We start from the raw sequence: 17,203 nt of genomic DNA, 5'->3' as shown, positions 1-17,203 counted from the left end.
TGATCGGCTGTAGACCACAATTATTTAGATCTGTGACGAAGAAAAACTAATAAAAACCTAAAACACTCCTGAAGACACAACTAAAGGCAAGCAAAGAAAATCTAAATCCAGTCATGACAGATGGACACCTGTGTGATCAGGAAGACAAAGAAATATGAGATCAATGAACTTCAACTTCTGCAGATGTGAGGAAACTCTGTGTCCATAAAGAAAACAGGAGCAAAAGCAGATTCTTTCCTTCCTTCCTGTCTGGGCCATATTCAGACATAACCGTCCAGCAATAACTTATCTTATCAGCTCCCTTCACATCTGTGGAAGTCACTTACGTATACAGTTTCTTTTACGTGCAGTTGTTTTATGTGTCTAGACAGTCATATCACAATTACACAATTAATGTGTTTCTTTCTAACACACAGTTTTTCACTTTAAAAGATGTTAATTGATTGTCTGGAGTCATGCGGATTACTTGTAAATTGTTGTTTCTATCAGCTGTTTGGACTCTCATTCTGACGGCACCCATTCACTGTAGAGGAACCATTGGTGAGCAAGTGATGCAGTGCTACATTTCTCCAAATCTAACGAAGAAACAACCTCATTGTGGATGGCCTTAGAGTGAATACATTTTCAACAAATGTTATTTTTTGGAACTATCCCTTTAAAGTAAACCTATCAGTAATAAATAAATATATATATATATATATATATATATATATATATATATATATATTTTCATGATCTTCATTCTTCATCTTAAATTTATTGGTAGAGCTTTGCGCTATGAAATGCATTAAGCAAGGTTGGGGGTTCGATTCCCTGGGAAACACATGATAGGTAAAAATTGATAGCCTGAATGCATTATAAGTCAAGTCTGCTAAATGCATTAATTTAATTTTTTTAAATTTAATTTAAATGCTGTGATGTCATACAGCAGTAAAATTGAGTTTTGTTTTAATTAAGATTATAATTGCAACTTATTAATATTTCTTAAAAGTTCTTTAAAATATGGACTGTAATTTTAAGATCAAATGGGACTTTAGAAAACAGTGGCACACTGAGGACAATAAAAGGCATTTAATTCAAGAACGAGTCTGCTTATATGTACAAGTTTATTTGTGCGTTAATAGACAGTCGAAGGGATTTACATGGTTATGTACATCTCACACTCATACTTCAGCAGAAAACAAGTTCAAGTCAAACAAGTCGCAATTCAAAATTTCACATCAGTTCCTGTGCTGCTTGTTAATCACATTATAGAGCAAATGACAAAACGTGGCATGCTAAAAGTGCAAAATTAATACTCCCCTTTTCTTGTGGTGTAGATCTAGGTTTTTGCAGTAAGGAGGACGTGTTACGACATTCAGCAGGTTCAGCTCATCAGGATAATCCTCACCACATATTAACTGGATTATCAAATATGAATCGGAGCGACTGGATTACACACAAAAACACCAAAGCAATTAATTCCTCTTTAACCACTAACTAGTGTAACTGGAACCCTCCTCGGAGCCGCTTGAGACACAGGCACATTAAACATGCATTAAGCTGCTCAATAAAGTGTGTTCAGGCAATTAAATGAACAAACGAAACAATTTTAAATTAACGACTATATTTGTAAGCAGGGCTTTTCTGGGTTTGTGTCGCGGTGACCGGAGGCAGCACAGGACATGATGGTCAAACAGGCCACTAAATATCAGTCTCTTTCCCCACAAATCTTCAAGATGGATCTATGAATCTAGGGCTCAAGCTTTAGATGAAACCAAACGTGCTGCGAGGTTCATATGTTGAAGCTTTCCCCACAGCCGCACGTCCCTTTGATGTTGGGATTGTTGAACACAAACTCGCTGGAAAGTTTCGTTTCAACAAAATCCATCTCCGTGCCGAGCAGCGTCAGCTGGGCCTTCTTCTCTATGAACACTCTCACACCTGGAGAACAAACATTTACATCAATGAGATTTCTATGCACACGTGTGCAATTTACATAATATACACTAGTATTTAAAAGTCTTATTTAAAAAAAAAAAAAACACACTTATTAATCAAAGATGCATTAAAATGATCAAAGTCTACAGTGCAGTCAGTCATTTATAATGTTACAAAAGATTTCGATCTCAAATAGTTCTTCGAACATTCTGTTCACCAAAGAATCCTGAAAAATGTATTACAATAATTTCTGCTGTATCATGTGACTGGACGAATGATTCAGCTTTAATCACAGGAATATATTACACTTTACAAATACAGTTAAAATAGAAAACGCTTTTTTTATTGTAATAACATTCAATAATATTACTGTTTTTACTCCATTTTTGAACCAATAATGCAGCCTTAATAAGCAGAAAAGGCCTCTTTCAAAAAGATAAAAATCTTACTGACTATGAAGGGTAGTGTAAATGAGATATTATAAAATGAATAGTTCCGGTCCTTGATTCTGATTGGCTGAGCAGTGTTCAAACGGTTGTAAATGACTCTACAAACATACACCTTTGTTTACATTTGTGTGTTGCTCGGAAACCACTTTGTTGCAACCACAACTGATTCTGAGGATCTACATTGTTTGTAATGATTGATTTTATTAATATCATTACACTTTATTTGCTCCGTTTTATTTTGTGAAACCTTACTATGTATATGGAATAACCATTTTATAAAAGCAAGAATTCCAGTGAAGCTGTGGTTTCCGCACTCATGTCGTTCCTAACAATGCTCCTCAGGGGTTATAAATTCACTGTAAAGAAACTTATTGGGGCTTATTGCTTTATAATAAAGTTATTGTGTCACTCACCATCTTGTAACACCTCCTCGTCTGATTTGTCTTTCTCTTTAGTATAGTCTAGTGTGTAAGTGAGGCCATTGCAACCTCGGGTTCGGACACCAACTTTGAGGCCGATCTGTTTGAAGACAGGTCAATATATGATCCAAAGAACGAGAGAGGAAAATGTATTACAGAGGCTGGAGACAAATAATAACACTAGTACTCACATATTCTGGTTTGCTATGTAAAAGTTGCTTGACTTTATTCACAGCTGAAGGCGTCTGAGAATACATAAAAAAAATACACTCAGTGATTATTTATGGCAGATGAAAGAAAGTGTAGAATTGTAATAATTTGACGAATTCAGTATGATAAAACAAAAGGTTACAAGAGCTGTCTCTGGGTCAGTAGTACCTTTTCAAAAAGGTACATTTTTGAACCGTTTAGTGTGCATATTAGTAAAGGAACATATTGGTATCTAAAAGGTACATAGTAGTACTATTATTTTTCTCAGTGTGAAATGTCATTTGAGAAAGATATAGTTATAGTTTCAAGATAAAGATGGTTTTAAATCAAAAGATGACCAAGATGATTTTTTCACCAAAATACAGACGCAACATAATTTAAAATAGAAGTTATTAAATATTTGCTAATGCACTCTTTTAGATTTTTGCCCCTAAAGTTTGATATAAAGATAATATTCAAATTATACTTTCAATTACGAATTTAAAACAATTAAATATGAAAAATGTTGAAACGTATGCATTGCTTTAGTCAACTGAAGATGCCTAGAAGATTCTTCAACTAAAATCACAAAAGTTTTAAAATAAATAAGCAAATGAAAGAGAATATAGTTTATCTGACAACTGTCCTGTTGTTTTCCTTTCCGATTAAGCCAATTTTGGGAAATGTATTCTTTTAGACTAGTGGGAAAAACATTGAAAATGAATTTCTCAAGATTTGTTTTTTCGTCTCACTTCAACAGCACATACACACGTCGTTCATTCATATATTTTTTGCACTGGCTTATACAACATTTTACTGATTTTTTTTTTTTTTTTTGTCTATTGACAGTATTTGCAGATTTACGGAATATCCAAAATCCCATCTGTAAAAACCTTTAACTAAAATATGTCAACAAAGTCAAACAATAATCCTGAACCTGTCTTTATATGAAGTTCACATTTCTGTTCTGAAAAAAAGTATGCAGTTTAGTGTGTATTTAACTAGATAATGCATAATTTAAACATTACAAGTAAAAAAAAACTTGTATAAACAGTTGTAATGTACTGAACTGAATCAACATGGCATAGAATAGTTTTATCTAGGCCTATAGGTTAAAATTTTTTACCTAATTAACCTGTGGTTTCTTGCCTCAGATGTGAATTATCACTGTAAAAGTCATTTTAGATAAGAGCAACTGCTAGATGGAAACCGCTGATGTAACGTTACACGATAAAAAAAATAAAAATAAATTACTTTAACAGACAGCAACTGTACAGCATCCCAGTGCCATATTCACTTGAACAATACCTTTAAAAGTTCACTCTTTAACCGATTTAATGTACTGTTTATCAAAGTATAAACATGTCCAGTAGACAAACGATTTCAAGCCAGCACTAAGTAAACATTTGCGTTACAGCAGTGGAATACTACATTTTGGAGAGATTCTGGGTCTATAAAAACAAACCTAATTGAAAGGGCAGTTATCTGATCACAGCACCATGGATAAGATCACTGAAATCCTGCATTCCTGACTTCACCCTAAACAGCGACTGTTGTTAAATACGCCCAAAATTATATTTAAGGCACATCGAGGTAAATCTAGAAGGTTCTGATGCAGGAACGTAGCACATAAACAGTTATTTGGGCTCTCCAAGCATCTGCTAACGGCTAACCTGCTCATAAACACTGACCTTAATGTCAACTGAACAACACGACCACAATGAAAGTCAGCTCTAACCTGCTGTTTTATTTGAATCTTCGTCTGGATGTGTCAGAATGGACGAGGCGAGGCTGTCTGTTATTAATCAGATAACCGAGCCCTGGCTACGACTAAAAGCTTCTGTCATGTAACGTTAACGTTAACTTACGCGATCTCGAATATTTGAGAACGAAATGCTTATTCGGTTTCTTCATCGTGTTGTACATACACGGAGCACTCACCAGGGTTAAAGCGGCTCTTGTTGGAAGTATTTTCCGACGGCTAACAGCCCTCACTGTCGCCCGTGCTATGGAGGCTGACATGTTGAAGTTACTTAAGTACTTCGTGTTTAGATGTAAACACCCATAGGTAATGCAAGGAACGCCCGCCTCAGCGGACGAACATGATTGGTTGGTCATTTGAGTGACAGCTTCTAAAGCCTATGAATGATCGCTACTGTAAGATTTATCACCATGTGACTGTGAGTCTGTTACGCAACCAGTAATTATAATGTAAGGTCAGAAAAGGACGTTTAGTTGGTTGAACCATTAAAAAGATTATTATAAAATGCATAAAACACGATTAAACACGAGTAAAACTAGTTCATTGAAATTATTGCATTTGACTTAAATAACTATGCACAACTATGCTCAGAAAGCACAAAAAACTCGTTTAAAATCTATAAATTCTTGGGATTGCTAACTAATAAACGGTTTCCACGTTACTTAAAATAATTTTTCAAACAATGATTTACTGTTTATATATATATATATAATCACCTGGTTTCATAATTAAAGATACATGCAAGCGGGCGTTCAGTGTAATATTATTTACAAAAATAACGTGAGAAAAAACAAAGTCTACTGAAACCTTTCCACAATTAGGTGATCTTTATTTAAGCTGTACAAAACAAAATATGATGCATTTCAAGTGACATTCCCTGAATTGTACTATTATCTGATAACATTGGTCAAAAGCCAATATCAGTTATAAAAACATTTATGGGATGCACTTAACTTTTCTCATGAATGAAACAAAAACTCTGTAGTGATATCGAATATGTTTTCAGCCCATTAAAACAAACAAATTGACACAATGATATATGAAAGTGTAAATTCATTACAAGAACACAAAAACGCAGAGACCTCACTATGACAAAACTAATTTATTGTCATCAAATAAATTTAACAAAATAAAAATAGGACCAGAGTTAAATTACTAATACGGAGGGAATTTGTTTTGTGTATTGACATTGCAACAAATGCAATGAAGTCAATGGAGCTATTTTCCCCAAACATACACAATTCATTCAGCAAAAACTAAGTACTAATATTAACTGTAAAATAAAGCATAGCAACAAAAACCAAGCCCAGCCAAACTGAAAAAGCACAATGAAAAGCCCAAACCGCAATAACATCAACATAATTTTAAATACAGACCCCAACTGGTATTTATGTACATTTTATACAAAATAAAATGCTTCTTGGTACATGCACTATATGCACATTTGTGCAACATTTTTTATTAAAACTATTCAAGCAAATTCAAAAGCACACATTGGGTCTACAATCTAAATTACAAAAGGTAATCAACTGGACTCTTAAATAAAAAAAAAAAATATAAAAACGGATAAAATGAGAAACATCACATTCATTTCCCAATTAAAAAATAAAAAAACAGAACTAAAAACCAAACACCAATACAAGGCACATTCATTGAGGCGTTCTAACTGGGGTTCATGATAATACTGAGCTCTGGCTGCTGTAGATCCAGAAACGGCTCACTTCAGAAGATTTATTTGAAAGGGCTCCACTTCTCCATAGATGTATTCAAGGATGTATTTCTGCTGGCTAGACTACCTACAATAAAACAGGGAAACGTGATCAACATTATCAATTATATACTGTGCAAAGACAGCAGCTGCTCCATCACTAATGATGGTGTTTTGAACTCTTTTGCCACCAGTGCATTGGATTGTGTTTCAGCAGTGGCTTCGAAAGTCTGAGCAAAAGCTTTTACTTTATTGTTTGGTCAGTTTTCTTTATCAACTGAAGCAAGAAAAAAAATCCAGGAAAATAACAAAAAAGCTCTGTCTTTCGACAAATGCTTTAGATAATTTTAATAGAGTTTGACAAAAATCACATTTTAACCTTTAAACCACTTATAAGAAAAGTGTTTAGTCAAAATTATTCTGATTATATTTAGAATATATGATCATATGTGACATGAAGTGACCTAAACATAAGCTGTGCTCATTAGAATGAAATACACTCTCAAGGGTTGCCATGTCCATTTAATATAAGCAATGCTTTTTAATCATCACTGGGCTTGTTGTTTGGGCTTGGCTCAAAGCAATTAAGTTTAGAAAGTAGGTAGGTCCAGGTTGCGATATTTAAATATGTGGCCAATTCAAAGATACATTTTTCTGATTTGAGATTATGATGGCCTTGTCCTTATTAGCTTTTTTTTCCATAGTAAGATCTGGCAACATGAACGAGTCAAGCTGTATCTTGTTTCCTGTGATTTCTTTAGCTGCACAAGACATGCCCAAATATGTCATTAACAACTAGTAAGTGTAGTACGCTCACCTGCTTCAGGACCCAAAACCACCCTCTTTCCGTTCCGCTTCTTTTTCCTGTCCTGCTGAGGACTGTCCTACAAATACACAAGAATCCAACTGAGTTCTGGATTTTTAATTCCAAGCCAAAACTACACTTTTAGCATGAAATGATAATTGTAAATGAGACCGTATCGGACATACTAGTCTGTCCCTGTCTGACGCAGAGCTTCTTTGGTAAGTATTTGGGGAGGATTCTGCAAAGAGAAATACACAGGTGACTCCTGATCACATTCCTGCAGAACTGTAACAATGTAATGAGTGCAGCTACCTATGGATTTGGACAGCGGGCAGTCTTTCTTGATGTGACCGCTGGAGCCGCACAGATAACAGCATTTCTCCTCCCTCTGCCGCCGGCGTCCTCCGGTGTAAGGGCTGCCATCCGGCATCACTCTGCCATCAGGTCGGTTCACATCACGTCCACTGAACAGTCCATCAGTGTCTCGTCTTTGCCTTAACATTGAAAAATCAGTCATCCAATATCTGATTTTTAAGGATTTATTTTAATTTTAATTATTAATTTTAACATGAAATTTTGAACATGTGCTCTACAGTTCAGAGTTTGGGGTGATTTTGAAAGAAATCTCTTCTGCTCAACGTTTTAAAAAATAGTGAAATGTTATTACAACTTAAAATAACTGCTTTCTTTGTGAATATATTGTAAATTATAATTTATTCACATGATGCAAAGCTGAATTTTTAGCCTCATTACGCCAGTCTTCAGTAGCCGTGTTTCCACTGTCGGGCTAAATGCGGGCGTGCTAGTGAGTGCCAGGACCAGTTGCGTTTCCACTGTCACTTCCGGGGCTTGATCGTGCCTCGCCGGGGCTTCCTCGGGGCCAACGGCCAGGGTTTTTTGGCCCTACGAAAACCTGGGGCCAAAGCGGTCCAGCTGGGGCTAGAGGAGGGGTTATGAACAAAGGCGGAGTTTCTTCGCGTCTAGAGAGCTCAGCGCTGACGATCATTTCAGAAAGATAACAGCTTTAACACCAGCATTAAACACTTTTTTAAATAAGTCGAGCTCAAAACTCTCTTTCAGTCAGCAGCGAGTGTTTGAAATAACTTGATCCAATGTGGATTAGGCTATAGAATCACCATACAAGGCTGAAATATTTATAAGCGATGAAAAAGATATGCACGCTAAACGTGTTACCATAGTAAACATGGTAAAATATGACCGCTTGAAGAAATCAGACGTCAGCTCCTTATTCTCTATCACAATCGTGTATTTATTAAGTAACTTATATTATCTGTCACAAGCCTCGTCTCGAGAGTTTTTCTCACGTTGCCTATCATAAAAGAATATAGCCTAATGTTTTTTGTTCGGGAGCTTTTATAAAAATAGAGATATCATTCATTCTAAATATGACGGCTACTGTGGCTAATAAACAGAAACAGACTCAACTTATTAAGCAGGCTATTTTCATGAGCGTTAAAAATAAATAAATAAAATAGAAATAAGTGTATTTATGTGTGATTAATTTTGAGTCCTGATAAATTAAATCAATATCATCAATGCATCACTTATTCTATAGTTAAAACATTGATGCTTTTGAATTTGAATATATAACAAAGCATGCAAACAAACGGCCGCTTTTATGTTCCAGTGACTTATTTCTTAGTTTTCTGATAACTACTCTTTGATGGTGAAATTTTGAGGTTGCATGACGTTGTTCTGTAGTGACGTGCAGCGGTGCTTCAAGCTCCACTGTGGAAACCCTGCGCTATTCTGGCCTCGGTGCTACTGGCCCGGGGCTATGAGCCCCGCCCGGCCCACTTTAAGCCCAGGCTCTTACTGGCCCGACAGTGATAATGCAGCTAGTGTCACATGACCCTTCAGAAATCATTCTAATATTCTGATTTACTTCAGCAGACATTCTGCTTATCTTATTATTAATTTATATGACAGTTTTACTGTTTTTTTTTTAATCAAATACATTCCTTATAAAATGTCTAATTTATTATTATCAGTGTTGAAAACAGTTGTGCTGCTTCACATTTTTCAGGTTTCCTTGCGGAATAGTAAGTTGTTTGAAAATAAATCTTCTGTAACAATTTGAAAGTCTTTACTTTCACTTTTAATTAATTTAATGCATACTTGTTTAAAAAAAAGTGTTAAATTCTATTACTCTACGGATCGTTGTAGCAGGAAATGTAGAAAAACATGTTCAAAATGTAAATATAGCATTCAGTGTGAAAAATAACCTAAACTTTCATAAAGGTAAAAGGTGAAAAGATACTTTACAACAGATCTTGTGCTAAATTACCTCTTACGCATTGAACAGTCTTTCATAAAATGGCCAATCTTCCCACAAATTCGGCAGCAGCGGTCATTGGGTGCAAGCTTGCCCTCTGTCAGCACCTCTGGGTCAAAAAAATACTCCTGCAAACACAAAATTGACATTAAGTAAAATAACTTGTAAGGTTTTTTTTTTACAGAATTTGTGAACACCGAATTTTCCATGGCCATATTTTAGATCCCTTAACCCTACCCCTTTCCTAAACTTAACAAGTACCTTACTTGTTAGGGGGGTGGGGTCTAATAGTAATTCATGCATGTTGAGTTATTTACACGGTTAAGGAGTAGGATTCCCATGCTAAACATGGCCAAAGCTTCAAAAAATGATTTGGGTGTAGAACAGAGCTTTTCTGCGCCAATTACACTCTTTCCGGTTTCGTACAAGTTTCAGCAAGTTTTTTCTTTTCGAGCATGGCTTTTCATGACGTCATGAAGAGTGGAACTCCTTGTATGGGCATTTATCCCAGAAGAGCTGCACAGGACTGCTCAGGAAAAAAGCCTCCAAAGAAGTGTGGTTTTGGTTGTAAGTTCATTTTCCCAAAGAATGTAAACGGTGGATGCAGTTTGTTTTTCCGAAGCAGCAATGGAGTTTTGCAATTGTGTTTGTTGACGAACGTTTTATAAACAAGGCCCAGTTCAAAGCTAGATTTGCATATCGTTAATACTGAAAGTTGGAACGGTCCCAGTGATTAAAAACCCCAGTCATGATTCGGAACTGCAGGCAGTAGGTGAAACCACATCACATTTCTGTGTTTTGTTGCTAATCGGTGCTCAAGTGCTTGTCACTCTTTAGCCCCGCCCACGGCACGCCCCCACGAGCTCGGCTGTTTTCAGAGTAAATCGTAAAGCTGTATCTTTCTTTTATTAATATGATCAAACTAAAGACTCTATGAAGGATGCAATACTACTTTACTTTAGGTACTCAAGATTAACATGAGATTGGGTGAAACTATGTGTCACTAAATTGAAGTGTGTCCCAGAATGTATATGGTCTAGGGAAAGGATACAAACCATTTTATTGGAATACTCTGGTGGGAAGCCTTTGACTGGGGTGCCAAAAACTCTGCGGGCATTGATGAAGGCCTTCAGGATGAAACTGGCCACTGCAAACAAAAGCCACAAGGTAAAAACATGGCATTAGACGACAAGATATCAAGACAATGTTCATTTTCAAAAAGGTAGGGTTGACTACTATTTCTATATTTAAAAGGTCCGTTCACACAGAATGCGTTTTTCATTCTAATGCACTACTTTTCCATTGTTTTCTAGGTAAACATGCACTAGACAGATGTGTATGTCAGCTCAGTAGTGCTTGCGTTTTTTTAGATGTCGTGTTATGTTAAAAGAATCAAAATGTTTACACACAGTGCCACTCATCAATGTCAGTTCCAAAACAATGGACCAATCAGAAGATCCCGGAGGTGGGGCAAACATTGCAAACTTTTGTTTACAACAGCAAGTTGGCATATCAACTATTAAATTTGACGGCAACAAGGCAGAGAAAGCATTCCGTGCTGCACTTTTAACAAAACATTCCTGAATACGGAGTCCCACATTTTTAGACGCAAAGGCGCGTTCTGTGTGAACGAACAAGTAGTACACTGAAATAGTAGGGCTGCACGTTCTCAAGTTTTTCATTAACCGTTAACCGAGGCCCTTAGCGGTTAATACTCGGTTAACCATAGTGTGCCATAGTAACCATAACCATAGTAATTTCCGGACATTGGCCGAAAAAAAAAAGGAATGTCCGACAAAATTTTATCTCTCCGGTCAAATTCTCCTATTAAAACTGCCTAATAATGCCGCCCATGAACACAATCTGAATTTGAGAATAAGCCTAAAATGTATAAGGCAAAAGGTAACAAGCAGACTCAGCCGCCTCGCTAAGGCTATGACTATGACTATGTTTGACACGTACAATATTTGAAAATCGATAATTATTTATTTATTTATTTACATTTATATCTGAATTTATGTCAACCTATAGACTTTCAAATATCAAAATGTCATGAATTAATATGTATTTGTGTACAAAATGACATATAAACATATTTTCCTATTATACTTTGCCTGGAAACGCTTCCAACAAGGCGTCGGTTCTATTTCTAGCATGCACGCGTCGAGCCGCGCCTGAGCCGCGCGTCTCACGCAGGCAGTCGGCAAGCTCTAACCTGTTAATATGGGAACCGAATTAAAAACAGACACGCCACGCAGCTGAGATGCTTTCGCCACGCATCCAGTGTGTCCTGACCGGCCTAATGATGCCCGGGTGTTGGCTGTTGAGATTACAACAACGAGGTTATACTTGAAGTATATCTAAGCACTGTATTGCAATACTTGCATTTTGCCCCGTCACTCGTATTAGCCCGCTTCATATTAGAAAAATGACTTCTTCTTGTGGACATTACAAATGTCTGGGAGCGCTCTGGCGGTCTCTGGTGGTGCAAAAATGTATTACAACTAAATTCAATGCACGCCATTGACGTCACTTAACCGAGCAAAATGTTTCACTCGGTTACACAATTTTTAACGGTTAATCGGTTAACCGGTTAACCATGGACACCCCTATGAAATAGTTACTAAACTCACATGTTTTACACAGTCATGGTCATTGGTGGATAACATTAGCTAAATTTAGGTGTTTCTTTTAAGTATGGTGGCTTCAGGTTTATACATTAGAATTTAAAGCTACACAACCTGATTAACAGTAGAGTCTGAACGCAAGATTATACATACAACAGTAAAAGAAAAAAGAAAACATGACATACTTCTCCGTGAGAGACCAGCACCAAGATTATGACTCAAATCAAAAGGATCTAAAAGAAACAAACAAATGTTAGTTTTAAAAGTACTGCTTTACATTATGCCTACTTTAATAAAGTATATTATAAAATATGTACAAATATGTGCAAAATGTTTTTTTTCTTTTTCATTCATTTTATCTCACAAAATGATAGATGTCATTTTAATAAATATTGAAAACTGGTCCGTAGGGTGGTACCTCTTCAAAAAGTACAAATATGTACCTTTAAGGAAAGGAACTAATATTTACCGTTTGAAAAGTTACAGACACAGTGACAGATTTTGTACCTTTATATCTGAGAGTACTGCTGCATATTCTTAGGTTCTTGGTCTGATTTGCTCTTACCCTCTATGGCTAGATGTTTGGAGGTCCATTGCTTCTTGAAGGTGGTGAGAGGCTCTTTTCTGCGGATGCAGATGACAGTCTCCTTGAAGTCAAATGTCTCGGTGTAAAACTGCAGCAGTCCAAACCACAGCTGCCCCACAGACTCCTTGTTCTTCTTGTACTCTGGCCAGTATTTATGCTTAGGAATCAACAACAATAGGAATCAAGACAGTAATATTTTCTAATAATCAGAAATTTTTCTTCAGCATATCAGAATTATTTCTGAAGGATAATGTGACACTGAAGACTGGAGTAATGATGCTGAAAATTCCGCTTTGCATCCCAGGAATAAATTACATTTTAATACACTGAAATAGAAAAAGAGTTATTCTTATGTGCAATAATATTTTTACAATATTACTGTTTTTACTGTATTTTTTATCAAATAAATGCAGCCTTGTGAACATGAGACTTGACTACTGTACACTAAAAACAAATACGGGCAATACATGAAAGCTGTAAAAGAGTAGTAATATTGGATCAGAACTGTATACAGTACATAAGTAAAACTAGTGAGTGATTACACTAGTCTGTTAATACATGTAAAACATTTTTTTTTATTATTGTTGTAAAAGAGTAACATTTTAGGACAATAACACTGATATAGGAACCAAACTCAAGTCCAGATTCAGTTGCACAGTACGATTTTAAGCTTACAAACTTTTTCAGCTTATATCAGCTATGCTATTACAAATAATCTCACTCACCAAGTTCTTCAAATCCTTAAAGAAATGTACATCCCAGCCATCAACAAGGACTACTGGTTTCTTTTCTTCAACATACATCTACAAAAACATACACAAAATCCATTCAGATACAGTCTTACCATAACAAAGCAGGTTAGGACGTACTTAACACAACATAAAAATATACACAAAATGACAAATAATCACAAGTATCCCAATTTAACCTGTATTTATCTTCTTTTTTTTTTTTGGAATAATGCACAAGAACTTAAATTACAGTATTGTTCAAAATAATAGCAGTACAATGTGACTAACCGGAATAATCAAGGTTTTTCGTATATTTTTTTATTGCTACGTGGCAAACAAGTTACCAGTAGGTTCAGTAGATTCTCAGAAAACAAATGAGACCCAGCATTCATGATATGCACGCTCTTAAGGCTGTGCAATTGGGCAATTAGTTGAAAGGGATGTGTTCAAAAAAATAGCAGTGTGGCATTCAATCACTGAGGTCATCAATTTTGTGAAGAAACAGGTGTGAATCAGGTGGCCCCTATTTAAGGATGAAGCCAACACTTGTTGAACATGCATTTGAAAGCTGAGGAAAATGGGTCGTTCAAGACATTGTTCAGAAGAACAGCGTACTTTGATTAAAAAGTTGATTAGAGAGGGGAAAACCTATAAAGAGGTGCAAAAAATGATAGGCTGTTCAGCTAAAATGATCTCCAATGCCTTAAAATGGAGAGCAAAACCAGAGAGACGTGGAAGAAAACGGAAGACAACCATCAAAATGGATAGAAGAATAACCAGAATGGCAAAGGCTCAGCCAATGATCACCTCCAGGATGATCAAAGACAGTCTGGAGTTACCTGTAAGTACTGTGACAGTTAGAAGACGTCTGTGTGAAGCTAATCTATTTTCAAGAATCCCCCGCAAAGTCCCTCTGTTAAAAAAAAGGCATGTGCAGAAGAGGTTACAATTTGCCAAAGAACACATCAACTGGCCTAAAGAGAAATGGAGGAACATTTTGTGGACTGATGAGAGTAAAATTGTTCTTTTTGGGTCCAAGGGCCACAGGCAGTTTGTGAGACGACCCCCAAACTCTGAATTCAAGCCACAGTACACAGTGAAGACAGTGAAGCATGGAGGTGCAAGCATCATGATATGGGCATGTTTCTCCTACTATGGTGTTGGGCCTATTTATCGCATACCAGGGATCATGGATCAGTTTGCATATGTTAAAATACTTGAAGAGGTCATGTTACCCTATGCTGAAGAGGACATGCCCTTGAAATGGTTGTTTCAACAAGACAATGACCCAAAACACACTAGTAAACGGGCAAAGTCTTGGTTCCAAACCAACAAAATTAATGTTATGGAGTGGCCAGCCCAATCTCCAGACCTTAATCCAATTGAGAACTTGTGGGGTGATATCAAAAATGCTGTTTCTGAAGCAAAACCAAGAAATGTGAATGAATTGTGGAATGTTGTTAAAGAATCATGGAGTGGAATAACAGCTGAGAGGTGCCACAAGTTGGTTGACTCCATGCCACACAGATGTCAAGCAGTTTTAAAAAACTGTGGTCATACAACTAAATATTAGTTTAGTGATTCACAGGATTGCTAAATCCCAGAAAAAAAAAATGTTTGTACAAAATAGTTTTGAGTTTGTACAGTCAAAGGTAGACACTGCTATTTTTTTTGAACACACCCCTTTCAACTAATTGCCCAATTGCACAGCCTTAAGAGCGTGCATATCATGAATGCTGGGTCTTGTTTGTTTTCTGACAATCTACTGAACCTACTGGTAACTTGTTTGCCACGTAGCAATAAAAAATATACTAAAAACCTTGATTATTCTGGTTAGTCACATTGTACTGCTATTATTTTGAACAATACTGTATATCTAAGGAATAAAAAGTAGGAATACATTTTAGCTGTTTACAAGTGCTTGTATATTTAAGGTTAAAGTACTAGATTAAAAAATAAAAATAAATTAATATATATATATATATGTAATAGTTGTAATAGTAAAACCTTGTATTTAAATCATTTATTACCAGAAACTGTAATTATAAAAGTTATTATGATCAAGAAAGACACCTCTTGGAGAACTGGGATCACAGGTGGGCTTCTTTGTTGAAGGAAGTACAGCACCATTAGAGTGTAAGCATATGAAGACAGACTCCCACGTGACGCGTCTCCAATATCACACACCTCAAAACACACACACGAGAAATATTACATCTGATGTGTCTCAATAAACCAAATGTTAAATCTTTTCACCAAAAGCAACTTGCTGGATTCTCTCTTATTCTAGCTTCAAACATGGCCATTAAAGTTTTAAGATCTCAGACTGAAGCAGTGATGACAGTGACTTTATGTGAAACTTACTTTTGCGAAGACTTTCATGACGTAGCAGAGGATCTTCACCCGAATGTCAATTGCAGCATATGATGCCAGTAACTCAGTGTTGTGCAAAGCCTGAGAATATAAGAGAAAAATCCTGGTTGCGCTTTATTTTACAATATGTGCACCTACAGTGTACTTACACGAGAAAGTACTGAGAAACTTAACTACTTGGACTTAATATGGATTTAAAGTGAATTTGAAGTGATCGCAAAAAGTTTATTTACATTTTGAAAAATTGAGATTTAGATGCACCAGTAGCTATATATGTCGGACCAAATTAAAATATTGCATATGAACTAAAGGGCATTAAGAAACCCAGCACAGTACTTGTCCAATGCTGAAATACTAAAGGTTAAACTTTTGCGATGAGGAAACTACATCCAAGATCAATAACGTTATGATAAAACCGCTCTCTTCATTGCACTTTAAACAACTGCAATATTCAGCGTCCTGAACTTTCAATGAATAATGTTGTTTAAGGTTTATTCTCTCACCAGTGTATTGTACAAGCTTATATCTCCCTCTAGTCCAGTTTTGGTGTGGTAAAACTTCACAATTGGGACTTTTGCAGTAGTAATTGGTAGGATGTTTCTCAGGCCTAAAATGAATGCATAAATAGACATGGCAGAGGTAGAGAGAGATGGGGTGTAAAACAAAACCACTGATTTATTTTAACAACACACATTTAAAGTGAACGGAGTTTGCCTGAAGCATACAGACGAACTCTTTGTCATTTCATTAACCATTAAGAACGTCTGAAATACGGAGAGGGGAATATATAGAAGAAATATAGTCTTTTCCTTCCTGAAAATGTCAAAACTCCATAATAATGCAAAATATGATTCAAGAACACTGAATGAAATGAGCGCGTGCGCTCTACAGTAATGTAAACAATAGGCTTTTTCAGAATTAAACTCAAGAACTAAATCGGAGACCTTACCATGGTGTTTTCGCAGCGCTCTAGTTAAACTCTCTATAACAGCCATGAAGTCCAAACCCTGTCAGAGGAACCAGAAACAGAAACTCAATCAATGCAAGACAAGAGTGTAAACAGGGTCTAAAAAGTGCCTAAATAACTTTTTTTGCAGTCTTTTCATCTGGCTGGGTAATATTTTATTCAAATGTTGAAAATAGTTGTGCGGCTTCATATTTTTGTGGAAACTGATATATACAATTTTTCAGGATTATTTAATTTTTTTAATAAAATATTAGTAATAAAAATGTATCTGCACTTTTGCCACACAAAAAGGTTACGGTGGGTTACAGAGAGACACTTTCAATGGAAATGAATGGGGATGATTCTAAAATGTTAAAATACTCAGTGTTTCA

The 17,203-nt window shown here is 36.0% G+C and overlaps 2 protein-coding genes across 3 annotated transcripts in view; both read right to left on the bottom strand.

Moving 5' to 3' along the window:
* Positions 1-1,092: 1,092 nt before the first annotated feature.
* On the bottom strand, positions 1,093-5,077 carry isca1 (iron-sulfur cluster assembly 1). The gene is made up of 4 exons (XM_052556790.1): positions 4,919-5,077; positions 2,980-3,033; positions 2,783-2,888; positions 1,093-1,923 (listed from the first exon to the last, which is right to left on the bottom strand). Exons 1-4 carry the CDS (start codon positions 4,997-4,999, stop codon positions 1,775-1,777), a joined length of 390 nt encoding a protein of 129 aa, XP_052412750.1. The 5' UTR covers positions 5,000-5,077; the 3' UTR covers positions 1,093-1,774.
* A 470-nt stretch (positions 5,078-5,547) lies between these two features.
* Positions 5,548-17,203, bottom strand: part of tut7 (terminal uridylyl transferase 7) — a 32,681-nt gene continuing 21,025 nt past the window's right edge. For both annotated transcript variants that reach the window (XM_052556775.1, XM_052556774.1), the window contains exons 18-30: positions 16,815-16,872; positions 16,369-16,472; positions 15,857-15,946; positions 15,566-15,679; positions 13,487-13,564; positions 12,741-12,918; positions 12,361-12,408; positions 10,604-10,695; positions 9,561-9,676; positions 7,565-7,746; positions 7,438-7,490; positions 7,265-7,331; positions 5,548-6,535 (exon numbers count right to left, since the gene is read on the bottom strand). In XM_052556775.1, coding sequence (XP_052412735.1) covers positions 6,471-6,535; positions 7,265-7,331; positions 7,438-7,490; positions 7,565-7,746; positions 9,561-9,676; positions 10,604-10,695; positions 12,361-12,408; positions 12,741-12,918; positions 13,487-13,564; positions 15,566-15,679; positions 15,857-15,946; positions 16,369-16,472; positions 16,815-16,872 — 1,245 coding nt within the window. In that variant the 3' untranslated portion in view covers positions 5,548-6,470. The remainder of the gene's footprint in view (positions 6,536-7,264; positions 7,332-7,437; positions 7,491-7,564; positions 7,747-9,560; positions 9,677-10,603; positions 10,696-12,360; positions 12,409-12,740; positions 12,919-13,486; positions 13,565-15,565; positions 15,680-15,856; positions 15,947-16,368; positions 16,473-16,814; positions 16,873-17,203) is intronic.

The sequence above is a fragment of the Carassius gibelio genome, chromosome B5 (assembly GCF_023724105.1).
Source record: "Carassius gibelio isolate Cgi1373 ecotype wild population from Czech Republic chromosome B5, carGib1.2-hapl.c, whole genome shotgun sequence".
NCBI lineage: Eukaryota > Metazoa > Chordata > Actinopteri > Cypriniformes > Cyprinidae > Carassius > Carassius gibelio.
This window is presented reverse-complemented; position numbering and strand designations above follow the sequence as displayed.